The sequence below is a fragment of the Uloborus diversus genome, chromosome 1, assembly GCF_026930045.1.
Source record: "Uloborus diversus isolate 005 chromosome 1, Udiv.v.3.1, whole genome shotgun sequence".
NCBI classification, from domain to species: Eukaryota; Metazoa; Arthropoda; class Arachnida; order Araneae; family Uloboridae; genus Uloborus; species Uloborus diversus.
This window is the reverse complement of record NC_072731.1, coordinates 30,202,847-30,217,418: the sequence shown is the minus strand read 5'-3', so window position 1 is coordinate 30,217,418 and position 14,572 is coordinate 30,202,847. Positions and strand designations below refer to the sequence as shown.

General features: G+C 32.0%; 1 protein-coding gene across 2 annotated transcripts in view; it reads left to right on the top strand.

Moving 5' to 3' along the window:
- Window positions 1–274: 274 nt before the first annotated feature.
- The window catches only part of LOC129234514 (ADP-ribosylation factor GTPase-activating protein 2-like), a 31,369-nt gene continuing 17,071 nt past the window's right edge, over window positions 275–14,572 (top strand). Inside the window, exons 1-5 of one of the 2 annotated variants that reach the window (XM_054868519.1) lie at window positions 275–439; window positions 807–998; window positions 6,004–6,135; window positions 7,403–7,583; window positions 8,972–9,075. In XM_054868519.1, coding sequence (XP_054724494.1) covers window positions 365–439; window positions 807–998; window positions 6,004–6,135; window positions 7,403–7,583; window positions 8,972–9,075 — 684 coding nt within the window. In that variant the 5' untranslated portion in view covers window positions 275–364. The remainder of the gene's footprint in view (window positions 440–806; window positions 999–6,003; window positions 6,136–7,402; window positions 7,584–8,971; window positions 9,076–14,572) is intronic. The other variant, XM_054868521.1, reaches the window with a different exon arrangement.

Below are 14,572 nucleotides of genomic sequence, written 5' to 3'. Positions count from 1 at the left end.
TGTTATTCGTCTGCGTCATGTCTGTGCATTAACTGGTGATCAACCGAAAGCGTTCGGTGAAGTATTGGTTCGTGAACAGCCGGTTAGTAACCACTGACTTCATTGCTGTCACGTGACAAACGAACCGGTCGCTACCGAACGTGTTCGTCGAACGTAGGCATTGCTTGACGTTTGAGTATTGGTAACTTTTCAGAAACTTTGGCCATTCATGAATGAAATTCGTACTTCGTTAGAAATTCTCAGCGGTAATGAACTTTTAAGCTTTCGAATGGAAAATTACCAATCTTTTTAATTATTTGTTGCTGCAAGCAGCTGTTGCTTATGTTTACTTTACGTCATCAGCACTGAATTACAACGGGGCATCATGGCGGAAGAAAAGCTATGTAAAAATGATATTGCTGCAGTTTTTAAACGTTTGAGGAGCATTCAATCTAATAAGGTGAGCGATTTTATAAAATTAATTTTAATACTGTACTTCTTTGTTTCCAGAGTTCTGGAGCAGTGCTGATTTTTAAAGGTTTTTTTTTGTACTCCACGGCATGAGCCCTTTACTAGTTATACGTCTCATTCAAGTCACATATGTATTAATATATATTTTTTGGTTCGTTTGACCAGTGCAATTGTGAGAATTATTTCTATATTCTTTCATTTCCTCAATTTGTTGCTGTAATTTTAATGAAATTGCTTGTTCTGATCCCGAACGCTAACCGCTTGTTTATAATTTTTAAAACATCGTTTGAGTGAATGATATGTATATGTTTATGACATCGTACTTTAGATATAATAGCACTATTCATTTTTTTCAGGTGTGCTTTGATTGCAGAGCCAAAAATCCCACATGGGCAAGCGTAACGTACGGTGTATTTATTTGTATGGATTGCTCGGCTGTTCATAGGTCGCTGGGAGTGCACCTGTCATTTGTGAGATCAACCCAATTAGACACAAATTGGACATGGTTACAATTACGTGCTATGCAGGTTGGGGGAAACCATAATGCTGTAAGATTAATTTTATTTGCTCTCGTTTATTTGAGACAGCCTCAATAAAATGTAGCTGCTTAATTCCCTTTTGTTTGATATTATGAATTAAGGAAAAAAAACTGCCTACTGCTTTTATTGGTTATGTAGGAATAACATGTTATTTATTTTTGTAACAATTCATGAGACTGTGAGAGAAATTTAAATGCTTGTCTTTCTTATTAATTGCAGTGAAATTCTGTTATTACAAGAATTTAAGGGACTAAATTGTGTTTGTTGTAATAGGAAGTTAATTGTAATGGAACCCAAGCAATGAAGTGACAATTAAATCGGCACTGAAATTTCATTTTGTTGAAAAGGGTATTTTGTTGCATTTGTGTTTGTTGTAATGGAATTTCATTGTACAGTCAAAACCCCTTTACACGAACTCATTTAATGTGAAATTTCGCTTAAGTCAAATAAAGGCCATTCCCCAACAGATAAAGATACAATTTAGTGTTAGAGCAATCTCTTAACACGATGAGGATTTAGAATTCTCACGTAAGACAATTCATAAAATTTTAAGGTCTGGTAATAAAGGGGAGAAAGGAAACCCTTATACTTTTACAAGAAATTACTTTAAAAAGTTGAACAATCTGAACTTGAATGCAAACGACATGGATGGCGGCGAGAAATTTCCTCTTCTTGTTGTAGGAAAACGAGAAAACCTTGTTTCTTCAAAAAAGTACAAACTGTACCTGTAGACTGTGCTCACAGTGAAAAAACTTGGACAAACAGTGAAATCTTCACGAAGTGGCAGACAAACCTATATTAAAAATTTCATCTTGAAAAAAGAAAATTTGTCTAATTTTGGACAACTGTTCTGCCCATGTAGAGGTTTAAGGTCTAAAAGCGATAAATTGTGATTTTTACCTCCCAACATTGCAACGAAAATCCAGCTTTGCAATCAAGGAATAATCAAATGTTTGGAAATGCACTGTCGTAGAGAAATATTCCTAATAGTCATTGCCTGCTTTGACTTACTTGTGTTTCTTGCTAAAACTAGAACTATAAATGCTGGTGTCTACATTTTTGTACAAACATACTTTGGTTCCTATGTTTTTTGAGTCACAAAATTCAAAAAAAAAAAAAAAAAATTGTCTACATACACAAAATATGATAAAAACGTGGAAATCAGTTAACACGAAACGTGGTTAACTCGAAAGATTTTGGTATTCCCATCGAGTTCGTGTTGATGAGGTTTCACTGTATTATTAATAAGTAAAAAAAACTATTTCATTGTTGTTTTATACTTGTACAATGTTGTTAATGTATAGTGATAGATGTGGGTAAACAAAAAATGTGTGGTTGGTTGCATTTTGAGACCAAGAATTTTGATTTTATGCCTGGATTTCCAAGCCCAGGTGCCATTTTTGTAAAATCAATCCACATTGTAAAAAATTTCGGCTCTCCTCTGATATGCCCCCCTCTTGGCGAGATTTTAATTTTTCGCTCGATACAAAAATCGCCAATAAGGCGATAACTTGGCAACCCTGGTTTTGCAACTTGAACGCTGGAAAGTAGTTTCTCGAAGTCTGTCTTTTTGCACGGGGGTAGGAGGTAGGTGCTCATATGTTCCGCTCTTAGGGAGATTTTAAGTTGAATACTCTAAAATAAAGTTTCAATTCAAACTTTATTTTAGAGTATTCTTTTTCTTGTTGTTTTTTAATGTTAATTTAGTTGAATTTTCTATTTTAATTATGAGTTCGGTTTGTGATGTTGTCCAAATGTATCAATTGAAATTTTTGAATGAATCTTCTTTTTCTTTTTCGTCAGGTCGTCCAACGTTTGGACGTACCGGAGTCCTAAATAGATTTTTTATATTTAAAGTAATTGAAAATAAAGAGGTTTTTTTAGAATTTTTAAGGGAAATTGGTTTATTTAAGAATGAAATGTTATGTTCTAGATGTAATTCTGTTATGAAAATTAAAAAAACTAAAAAATGTTCAGATGGGTTAATTTTTTTTTTGTAGAAAGGTTATTGGGGGTGTTGTTTGTGGAAAAGAAGCAACGATCAGGAGTGGGTCATGGTTTAGTTCTAGCAAGTTGAAAATAGAGGAGATTACGAATTTTTGGAAATAATTCGCGAAATTAATTGGGTGGAGTACAAAATACAAGTAAAATAAGGTTGTTTTTTTTGGAATTTTTTTTGTCAAAACAAACATAATTTAAATATTTTTGTAAAGTAATGATAATAAAAAATGGGATAATTTCCCTAAGAGCGGGACATATGTGCACTGCCTCACGTGAGGAAGTAAAAGAAAAGTAAAAAAGGTAAGTGAACATATTTTGAATTATTGTGTTTTTAGTGTGTTTCTGGTAGTTTGTATTTTGGTCTGGTTGGCATTTTTGTAGCACAAAAATGGTGTTAATTTCACATAAAATCTGTGACTTTATTGTATACTGAACGGAGGAGATCTGTGACTTATATCCGACTGTGATGTATATTAAAAGTCGGAGGGATAACCTCGCCAGGACCTCGCTGCCGCTCGGTCCTGGCGAGCCCGAGGTCTCATAGTACTTTCGTAATGAGACCGAGGCAGGGCCGGCGAGCCGAGGTCTCATTACGAAAGTACTATGAGACCTCGGGCTCGTATCCCGGAGAAACAACGGAAAAAAATTAATGCATTAATTTCATTAAATAATTAATGACATAATTTGAATTTTTCCTGTTGGCGCTAAAAAAGCATCGCTAAGAACGATGTATGACATATGACGTCATACATAGTTTTCTTGGCGACGCTTTTTTGGCGCCAACAGGAAAAAGTCGCCAAGAGGGGGGTATATCAGATTTGTTCCAAAATTTCTTTTCAATCAATCATTAATTTTTAACTCTTAAAATGTGAGGAGGCAAGGTCCCTTGACTTTGGCAAAATAAGTCTTAAGTGACAAATTTTCAATTTTGCAAGGCGGTGCGGGAAACGGTAGTTATAATAATTTCGGAAAACAGGCAACAGTGATTTAAAGCATGCATTTATGAGTCAAAGATTTTTTTTGTGTTGATAAGAACCATCAGATATTTTCAAACCCTGTGTTCAATGGGAGTTAGGATTTGAGTCAGAGTTTGAAAAAGCCCAACCCTTCAAGGTGATGATCAAATTTGTACTTTTTGGATTTTTTTCTAGTTGATCACAATCTCTATTTATATATGTACCAAACTACTGCTTTGGTGCTTTTACTGTTCAAAGAGGATATATAACATTAAAGCATGCATAAATTGTATAAAAATTGTCAAAATTAAAGGGAAAAAATATATAAATTCAAAAGCATTTTATAATTTACATGAAATCTTATTATTATTATTTTTTAAGTATGACCATTTAATATGGAAACATTTACCCTTATTCAAAAACAAATTGTGGGAGTAGCATTTTGGAAAAAGTGTTCCATATCCTGGGCTACAATTTAGTAAGACATATTTTACAGTCTATGGTTAAACTTAGATATAAAGGGAAAGGGGGCCAGCATAAGCAAAACATGAATTGATATCAAGTATTATAAAATTCATTGACTTGAGTAGTTATGAATCTTGTATATTAATAATACAATAAATATGCTACAAATATTCAGGTATGGTTATAATTTAAGGAATATGGTGTAGTAATCACACAAGTTGGCTTCTTTTGACTAATTTTTGGTGACTATTGTGATCTAACTTTTTCTCCTGACAATCTTGCAATAAGTTGTCTGTTCTAAAACAAATTCCCTAGTACGGTTTATCAAAGCATTTTCCCAACAATGCAAAAGAGCAAAATAAAAACCAAGCTCCCCTTCCCTTAGAAATTAGAGTTTCAGTAAAGAGTTCATTAAACTTAGAAAAATATTAAATTCCAGCTCCAACTTGAAGACAAAAAGAACTTGATAAAAATGCATGAACAAAATTATTTTTAAAGAAATGCTTCAAATAGCACCCCTCCCCCAGGATCCAAACTAACTTGTACCAAATTTCGTAGCTTAGAGGCCTCCTGAAGCTAGCAAAATGGCCGTTTTGTAAGTTTGGAAAGCCAGTTTTAAATTAGTGATCTCGAGTAATATTTTACTCTTTAGCTTTAGTCTTGAATTGAGTTGAGCCTAGGACTTTTGCTAAATTAGAAACTCTTATATCTGCTCTTCTAATTAATTGAGAAAATTAGAACAAACTCAATCTGATGCAGAAAAAAGAGCTCTTTTTAATGACTTAGGATGTTAAGTAGAGTGCTAAAATTTTTAGCTCTTTAATAGGCAATTTATATGAAAATTGTGCTTAAAAAATAATTACAGAGTTAAACTAATTTGAAATAAAAAAAATTAAAAACCAGTCTCAAACACCTGGGGCTTGAAGTAATTTCGTACAAAATTTCAAGGCTGTAGGTGCTATGGGGTTTCATGGACGCAGGTCCACCACAGACAGAATGTCCCTATTTCTTTGACATAAGTTTTTCAATAAGTAGAGATAATAGTGAAATCCATGTGCTGTTTTCCAAAATTTGTCTCATTGTGGCCCAAACAACAAAATAAAGATTTTTGCTGCATATCATTAAAATAAATGATGAGTTAAAAATAATAGCTGAATAATAGTGTCAGTAAACAACTGTCAGTAACAACATGAACTACAACACTTACTTTAATTGTTGAAATTTTTCAAAATTATGATAGATGCAAGAAATTATCCAAATAACTTTCAGTGTGTCCAAACAGTAACTATTTTTTTTTTCTACAAAACAAAAGCATAGAACAGCATGGAACTAGAAATTCTGGGAAGCATCTTGGTTAATTTTACTCCTCCTAGGTGGTGGTAGCTGTCAGAATTGTATTTATTTTTGAATTTACAATGTCTCATGGTGGCCCACCTTCCTCTAAGTTATTTAAAATAAAAAAAACAGCAAGATACTTCAGTTTTATAAATCTCCTCTTGTTTTTCATCATTAGTACATGCATAAAACGAATATGACAAATATAACACTTTTTTTTTTGTATCTTTTATTTAAAATCCTTGTTTCTTTGCCAGATGTCATTTTTCCAACAACATGGTTGCGCTTCGCAAGATGCCCAACAAAAGTATAACAGTCGTGCTGCTCAACTTTATCGAGACAAGTTGCATCAATTAGCTGCCGGAGCTATGAGGCTTCATGGAACTAAAGTAAATAGCTTGAATTAATTTTTTTTACATGACATACCGTTTTCATGTAAAGCTTGTTTCATTCATAATTTAAGATTTACTCATATTTCCTGCAGCATGTTAAACAGTTAATGTTTTTTGTTAAACGTACTTGGAAGGTTTTGGGTAAAGAAGTTCAATTTCTAGAGATAGTTTTAGTCCTCAAATTTTCAGTAATTTTATAATGTGTTGAATGCTCATTTTATTTTCTGTGATTTTTGTGAGAAGCATAGATTTGCAAGCAGGAAAGTTTTTTGTGTTCACAATTTCAAAGTGGAGGGCCTAAGTAATAAAAAAATAGGCTCTGAATAGATTACAAATTTTAGCAGCTTTAGAATGGTAACTAATTTTAAACCAGAAAGTTAATAAAATGTGTTCCATTTCATTTAACTTGTCTCGTTCTCTTATTTTTTAAATATTTTTTCTTTAGCTAACAATATGTAGAATGAACTGACAATAGTGTTTCAATTAACTGCATGCAAATAAACATTCCTACGTAATTATGTTAGTGTTAATGCATGTCATCAAAAGTTTTTCTAAGAGATGTGCAGGGCAATGCTAAGTTATGCTAATTCAATGCATGAAAAGTTAAAACTCATTTGCATTTAAGAAGTTTGCATTAAAAGTTCAAATGTTCACACATTCAAAGAAAAAAAATTATAATTGAAGTCATAAAACTTGAAGAGCCATGGTGTGTCATTACTATTGATATTTTGAGTTTAGTCCTATATACCCTATGTTTTATTAAAACTTTGAAGCAGTCCGCAAAAAATGAGCTGGCTGGCATTACAATAAGAGTGTTCATTGCTTAAAGCAAGGATAAGTTTTAATATAGTTATGAGTTTTCAGTTTTCATCAGCATTTTGCTTAGCTTTGTGAGTAATACAAGATGGACTTAGTTTACTGGATCCTTGCATGCTTCCACATCCAAACAATTATAATCCTTGAATTAGAATTCGAGAAACAAGTCTTTAGAATTAGAATCAGCCAATCAGGTCATCTTGAACAAATACTAGTGTAACTACAAGGGCCTGCTCTCTTGGACCAATGGTACAAATTTTGTTTTAATATCCATATTACAACTATGCAAACTTTTTTTCATTAGTAGAAACACAAAATGCATGAAGAGGTGTGCAGGGTTCAAAAGTCTTGACATTTTGAAAAGCAAAAATATTTTGTGCAAATTTTATGATTTGTATATTTAAATCAAGAAAAATTCAACTATCAGTTTTTTTTTTGTCTGTTTTAGTTACATATTGAAATACCTCATGCTGAAGTTCCTGCATCTCCAGAAAAGAGAGAGATTGACTTCTTCAAAGACATTGCAGATGCTGACCTTTTTGAAAATGAAGTTGAGAATTCAGAAAAAGAACTTAGTAATGGATCCTGCCTTAGAAATTCAAATTCTTATGCAAATTCTACTAATTTAGGTATTGTTCAAGTCTATTTTATTTTTGAATTAAGCTATGAACTTTTATTTTCCTACTGTGATTTTTTAGTGTTCATATATGTATATCGATCAACATAGCCTAAAAAAAGTTGTCGCAATTAAACCTTATGGAAGTTTTTTCTCCCAGCTAAGCAAAGTCTGGCTATTAGTATTGTCCAACCCATATTGTTAATGATGAGGCTCAAAGCAGAATGTTTCTAAATTTGCGGCGTACATCGGAGAACAGATGCCTGAGCTGCAGAACAATTTTGTTCAAATGTGAGAGGAAAACTTAGACAAAAATTCTGCAGCTTTCTGTGAAATTTCTGCAGAAAAAACTGCAGATTTTCTACAAATATCTTCTAACGTTTCATTCCTTTTGCATCCTAACAATATTTAAGTTATTTAGAATGTTTTGAAGTGTTTTATTATATGCTACCCTAACTCGACTCATTTTATTCATTATTTTAGTATTTTATTTGTTTATTTATTAACATTATTTCAATTCCTCCTTTTTGCCATGTAAAATTCACCAAAAAAAAAAAAACGTGGTTTGACACCTAGGTTTGGATATTTATGAAATTTTGTATCTGTGCTCTTTCAATGCATTTTAGAAAGCAATATTTTAAAAATATTTTTGGAGAATCTCAATCGGTTTAAGTTTTACAGAATTGCATGGTAAATTTTTAAAAACTGAAAAAAAAAAAAAAAAAAAAACCTTCCTGTATGAAACAATTTTGATTCAGGGCTAATAATTTGGAAAAAGTCATGTTGTTTGCTTGTGTATACAATGCTTGAAGTACTTGCAGAACAATTTTGGTCAAAAGAACATCGTCAAGTATTCTGCTTTGGGGATGATGAGTTGAAAATGGGGAAAAAAGAAACAAAATAAATAAATAAAATAAAACTTTTACAGCATTTAGTGATGTAACAAAATAGTGCAAATTGTTTTAGCACATTTTACATTACTTTTTCGTCAGGATTAAGCATTTTAGTTTTTGATAGTTTTCAACAGTTCGAGCCAATTTTTGACACTTGTCACGTCAAAATGCCAATCCTGCTTGTAACTATATCTTGCTATGTGTGTTTATTTATTGAATTATTTATCTTTTTCAATAAATAAATAAATAAATAAATAAAAACACATTCTAAGCTTTTTCATCTGTCATTGTTTCTTTGAAAATGTTGAAATTATATTCAAAAATTTTCATCTTCATTACTTAATAAAATATTCAGTTTTTTTTCCTATTTTTAGTTCATGATGCAGTCTCAGTTTGCTGAAAATGTTTTTTGAATTTTTAAAAATTTGAATCAAATAATTTTTTTTTCTTCAAATTTAGTAACTGTTAAATCTGCCTTCTCTGAATTTAACTCATATGTTCTGTTTAGATGCCAATCTGGAAATTTCTCTAGAAGCATCTGAATCAATCAGGCAATCTGAACCAAGGAAATCTACCATAACTGGAAGAAAGCCTGTAGCTGCCAAGAAAGGGGTAATGATTCAGTTGCATAATCTAGGCTATAATAAAGTTAGAGGGTGGGGAGATATCTTCCATGGACCTGAAGACAAAAGAATTACAAATTAATTTCTTTTATGTTAATTTCTTATCATTGATAATGCATTGTAAATAAGTATTCAGAAATCATAGATTTAAAATTTGTTGAAGCCTCTTACAAAAGTATCATGAATGTAGAATGTAAATAAATTGTAATGAGGTACAGTACTATCGGTCAAGTGAGCTAATTAGCACCAATTAAATTTTTATGTTGGATATATGAGCGAAAAAACTTTTATTCATTGAAACTGGAGAACCACTATCTCAATTCTTCAATTGCAACTACCTTTTACTCCACATTAAAGAATTGGAGATATTTTACCAAGAAAATTTGGACTTATAACCAAATTTGGTGTTGACAATGTTACTCCTTACAGATAAATATGTAATAAAAAGTTCTCAAGTAGTGTTGTAAAGTAGTTAAATTAAATATGAAAACAAGAGAATATTTAATTAGAAATTGCGTCAGTTGCAGTACTTTTATTGAGAAAATAAGTGACAAATCACCTTATACAGTGGCTCCCAAAAATGTTCGTACACGTCGAAATTTTTTAGTAAAACCGAATAAACGCAAAACTGAATTTGAATATGAAGTCCAATATTTTTTCACATCATTCCTATGTCATTCTGAATGAAACCCTGAGTTTTTTCAAAATATTAAAGGATCTTTTAAAATAGGTCAAAAAACGGAGAGACAGGGAAATCATATGCCACAAAAGTCATTGTACAAATATTTTCGAATAAATTCATGATTAAAATTATTATGTGTCGATTTTTTATTATATTTGCATTGTGTTGACACTTTATAAAGTCATTTAGTTTTAATTCTTAGTTTATTTATTCCCTAATATTCTGCTTATTATTTTAAAATAGCTGTTATTCGTAAAAAACAACCACCATTCCAAATTTGATTTTTAACTTTAAAGAATCATTTAAAGTTAAACAAGCTCTTTGCATATATATATATATATATATATATATATATATATATATATATATATATATATATATATATATATATATATATATATATATATTTCAGTCTTAATGCAATAAATGTTTAATGTACAAAACCACTGCAATTTCATTTTAATCCCTTATAATGAAATAACCAACTTGTTAGAGAAATTTTTTGAGGCATATTGGCTAGTCCATTAAGCAGGCTCTGTATTTGTTAATGTACAAATATACACTGATGAATAATTGCTAAAGACGGTTTACAATGTGCTATGTAGAGCGCAAAAAAATAAATGTAATGCAATGGCAAGTGAAATAAACTAATGCCAGAATACTAGAACACTACAATGACAATAATTTATTGTACTCTGAAATCCAGAAGGCGTTGAAAAGTGTTCTAAGTATAAAACGGTCATTTTGTGCTGAATACTTAAAAGTGAAAAAATGTAACTACCGTCCTCATGCGCTCCGGCGTAAGATATGAGATATAGCCACCATGGAGAGCAATCCAAGCTGCCATACGTCGTTTGCTGCTTTGCACAACAATATCCAGCGGCTGTTGGGGTGCTTTATCCCATTTCTCTGTCAGTCATGGATGAGTGTGTCCTTGTTTATTGAATGGTGTTGTCGACCAGCAAGACTGTTCGCCCCATTCGAAACGTTTTTGTTGGAAATCAGATCTAGAGAATGTGTTGGCCATCCCAGGGTTCGTACACCCTTGAAAAACCTTGAAAAGTGCTTGAAAAAAAAAGTTCATTTTCAAGTGCTTGAAAACCTTGAAAAAGTTTTAAAACCTTGAAAAAGTTTCTTAGTGCTTAAATTCTCTCAAAAATTAACGAATTGTGCTTAGAAGTTTTAAAAAAGTATTTCACCAATGCAATTTTCTGAACATGTGCTCAGTATGCAACATCGCGAAAAATTGCTTCCGTGTTTGGGATTTCAATCCTTTTGCATCTTGTAAATATTTTGATGTTTTTTACAACCGAAAGATATTTTGACATATGGTACCTTAGATTAGTTTATTTTTTGTTTAATTTCATTAATTAACAAAGAAATTAATTTGGGAACCATGACAACATTGAACTTACTCGGGTTTCACGGAAAATTGCTCTTGTGTTTGAAATTTCAATCTTTTTGCATCCTGCAAATATTTAAATATTTTGGCTAATCAAATGTTAGTTTCGCATATGCTACCTTAGATTAATACATTTTTTGTTTAATTTTAATAAAAATCAAATAAATTTATTTCATGGGAAACATGCCACGTCGAACGAACTAAGACTTTGCGAAAAATTGCTTCTCGTGTTTGAAATTTCAATCTTTTTGCATCTTGCAAATATTTAAATATATTCACTAATCAGATGTTATTTTCATATTTGCTACCGTAGATTAGCATATTTTATGTTTAATTTCAGTAAAATATAAGTTTATTTTATGGGAAACATGACAACATTAAACTTAATTCGCAAAAATTTGCTTCCCTTGTTTGAGATTTCAATCCTTTTGCATTTTGTAAATATTTTTATATTTTTGGCAATTAGTTGTTATTTTGACACTGCTACATCAGATTTGCTCATTTTATGTTTTATTTTAATAACTAAAGAGTTAAAGAATTTATTACCTTGGTCTTGTTTAATTATTTGCTTATTTATTTTTGCAATTTTGAATGATTATCTTTACCTAATTTTTGGTCATAATAGATTTTTTTTAAAAAATTTAAATTTCAGCAGTTGAGCACCTAACAAATTAACTTAAAGTTTGTATTTTAAATATAAAGTAGATTTATATAATTTTATTTATAAGTACATCATTTTTTTATGTCTGCTAAAATAAATAAGGTGTATAACAGGGGTGGTTGTGTTATGATTATTCACTTGAAATCCAGTAGTGTTCGTTTTTATGCTTTTACCTCCCTATATCTCCAATTTTCCCCTTTTCCTCAAATGTTCAAAATTACTACTTTATTAAGGTTGTGGGTGCTTGGAGCTTACTGAAAGAGGCTTTAATCAGCAAAGGGGTAAATAGTTTAAGGAGGGTCATTCATCTTCATTTGGATCTAATAAATTGACCAGTACCAGCCTAGCTAGGCCCAGTGCCTATTGCTGGTTATCAACAGGCAGTGGGCAATGGGCATGGTATTTCTATACAGAATATTTCGACTTAATAAACTATTTTATGAATTGTATGCATAGCAAAAATTATTTTTGTACATATGTAGATTCAAGTAATAGGGGTTTTAGTTTTAAAAATTATTCCCCCCCCCCTCGCCCCATTTTGCTTTTTGAAACTTTCAGGTAATTTTTTATGAACTCACAAATCACCTGTATATTATTGCCTTTCTAAATTTAAATTCTAATTTCAACAATAACCAATTTTTTCCCAAAATAAAACTACTTTTGTCATAATATATGTCAACTTCTTGTGAATCTTTTCAATTTCGAAATATGGCTCTATAAATCTGAACTTGCACATTTATTGTCTATTGCAAGTTAATCAATGAAAGCTGAATAGGCTCAAGTTTGCATTCAGAGTATTTATCACTGCTTAAGCTGCTTTTGTATATTTTGAGGTGTAGAGACTGGACTGTGGACTTTCATAAACTTTTCTTACTTCCTAATTTTTAAATTTACTTGAGGACAGTTGAAATGCCTTATTGGCTGAACAGCTAATAAATACATACGAATAATTGATTTGCATACTTATAAATGATTTGCAAACCTAATATTATTAGAACCTAATAGTGCAAACTGAAATAACTTTCTGGGTAGTGTTTTTGTCCTAACCGCACTTATATTGTAATAAACCACTGTATAGATATTGGAAATAAATGTTGAAATCGGGGGGGGGGGGGAGTAACTTCAAAAACTCCTCTCTGGCAATGCCATTGAACTTGAGTATTTTAGCTTCTTCCCATAAAAGTTAAAAGCACTTATGAAAGTTTTTTTTTTAAAGTATTAATTTGCTGATTCTAGAAAATATACAAACCTCTGACTGCTGCAACCTTTAAAAAACCCCAAAATTAAACCTCTTGGTATCTGCTTCTCTTTATGACCAAACTTTTCAAAATTTTCAGAAAAACTTTCAACGCAGTAGATCTTTCATCAAATCGTCTCTCGTTGTAGAAAAAGCAATTTTGTTTTCCTATACTTTTTGTATTATTGCCTTATTTCTATGTGTTTGTAGTAAATGAAATCTGCATACTATATTTTTAGTACAAATTTATGATATTGCCTTGAAAACAACATTTTTTACCTTGAAAAGTACTTGAAAAGTGCTTGAATTTTTTTCTGCCTAAAGGGTATGAACCCTGCATCCGATGGGTTGAATATTCTCACTCTCCAGACACTCCTAGGCAGTGACTGTTTGAGGACATGTTGCTTTGTCATCCACGAAGATGAATTCATCGCCTACAGCACCACAGGACATGTAAACATGAGGTAGCAGAACAAACCCAATGTATCGCTAGCCAGTCATAGTCTTTTCGGCAGCACATGAGCAATGTATGGCCATTGATCGTGATCCCAGTCCACACCATGATACCACTAGTAGGATATTTGTAATTATCTTTTGTGTTTTCTGGCCTGTATTCAGTGTCACTCTCATGCCAGATCAGTTGTCGTTAACAATTAGACGACAGACTGAACCTGCTGTCATCTGAGAATAGTACACAAGCTCAGTCGACTTCTCTCCAATTGTGATGCTGATGACCTCATTACAAATGGGCGAAACGTTGACTTTTAGACAATGGGGTGTATAAAACAAACTGTCATGTGTGTAGTCCTCCTGCTTGCTAACGTCTGGCTACAGTTTTTCGGGATATTTTCTTGCTCGTAGCAGCAGGAAACTGCTTTGCAACCTCATTAGCTGTGTAGCGCCAGTTAATTTTTGTTGCTAGCACTATTTACCAACCTTCTACTGACGTCGTGCTGCGTATACGACCTCCCCCGTGACATTTGCTACACATTCCATTTGTTTAAAATGAATTCCAAACCTCTGAAACAACCCTGCGGCTAACGTCGAACTCCCTGGTAACAACTGACACTTTTGTCCTTCTTAAATCTTGGCAACAACACAGCTACCCTCAAAATCTTCTAAGGTATGTCTGGAAGACATGCCAAAAATTCAAGTTCATCAATTGATTCTTTCCGGTCAAAACTCTGCTTTTGAACAACAATAGTGGTCATGCGCCAAATCCTTTATATCGCTAATCAGCGCTATCACATGACACATGTCATGAATCTGAAATTTGCATACGCACTATAACGTTTTGCCGTATCTCACACTTATGCTAATTTCCATATTTCCTTGCCTCCCACTTTAAGGTTCCTGAGTCTGATATTGCCAGCCTTCCTTAGCAATTTTCCACAGTGTATTTGGCACATTCATTTGTTAAAAAAGTACTTGCCAGTTGAGCTATTGTATTAAAAAATATTGTTTTTTATTAACAGATATATACAATTAGTATAATTGTAACAAA